This window comes from Penaeus monodon, chromosome 27, assembly GCF_015228065.2.
Source record: "Penaeus monodon isolate SGIC_2016 chromosome 27, NSTDA_Pmon_1, whole genome shotgun sequence".
NCBI lineage: Eukaryota > Metazoa > Arthropoda > Malacostraca > Decapoda > Penaeidae > Penaeus > Penaeus monodon.
In genome coordinates this window covers 29368559-29368914 of record NC_051412.1, presented here as the reverse complement: position 1 = coordinate 29368914, position 356 = coordinate 29368559, and the positions used below count along the sequence as shown (strand labels likewise).

The following is a 356-nucleotide window of genomic DNA, read 5'->3' as shown; positions in this document are numbered from 1 at the left end:
GCTGTAGCCTATGACCTGTGGCTAACACTTGGCGAGCAATGTCTTCAAAAACTACAGGACGACTTTCTAGATTCATCAACAGCATTGACTGGAGCTGCACCTTTGCACGCTGAAATGAGAGATGTAAAAAAAATTTTGGGAGGGTTTTAAAAGAATGTCTTACTGGTATCCATCTCAGTGTAGTATTGGGTAACATACAAATATTAAAATTAAAACAAAAACATTTATTTTCTTATTTGTAACTCCTAATTTCATGAGTGCATATAATTCAAGGTAAGTTTCAACAAAAACACAATAACATCATACATTAAAAAAGAGACAGAGAGAGAGGAAAAAATAATTGCAAAAGGGAAAAA

At 33.4% G+C, this 356-nt stretch overlaps 1 protein-coding gene across 1 annotated transcript in view; it reads right to left on the bottom strand.

The window, feature by feature from the left end:
- Positions 1 to 356, bottom strand: part of LOC119590483 (mitochondrial-processing peptidase subunit alpha-like) — a 10562-nt gene that overhangs the window by 1917 nt on the left and 8289 nt on the right. The window contains 1 exon segment of the mRNA XM_037939139.1: positions 1 to 109. This exon segment is cut by the window's left edge and continues 3 nt beyond it. Coding sequence (XP_037795067.1) covers positions 1 to 109 — 109 coding nt within the window.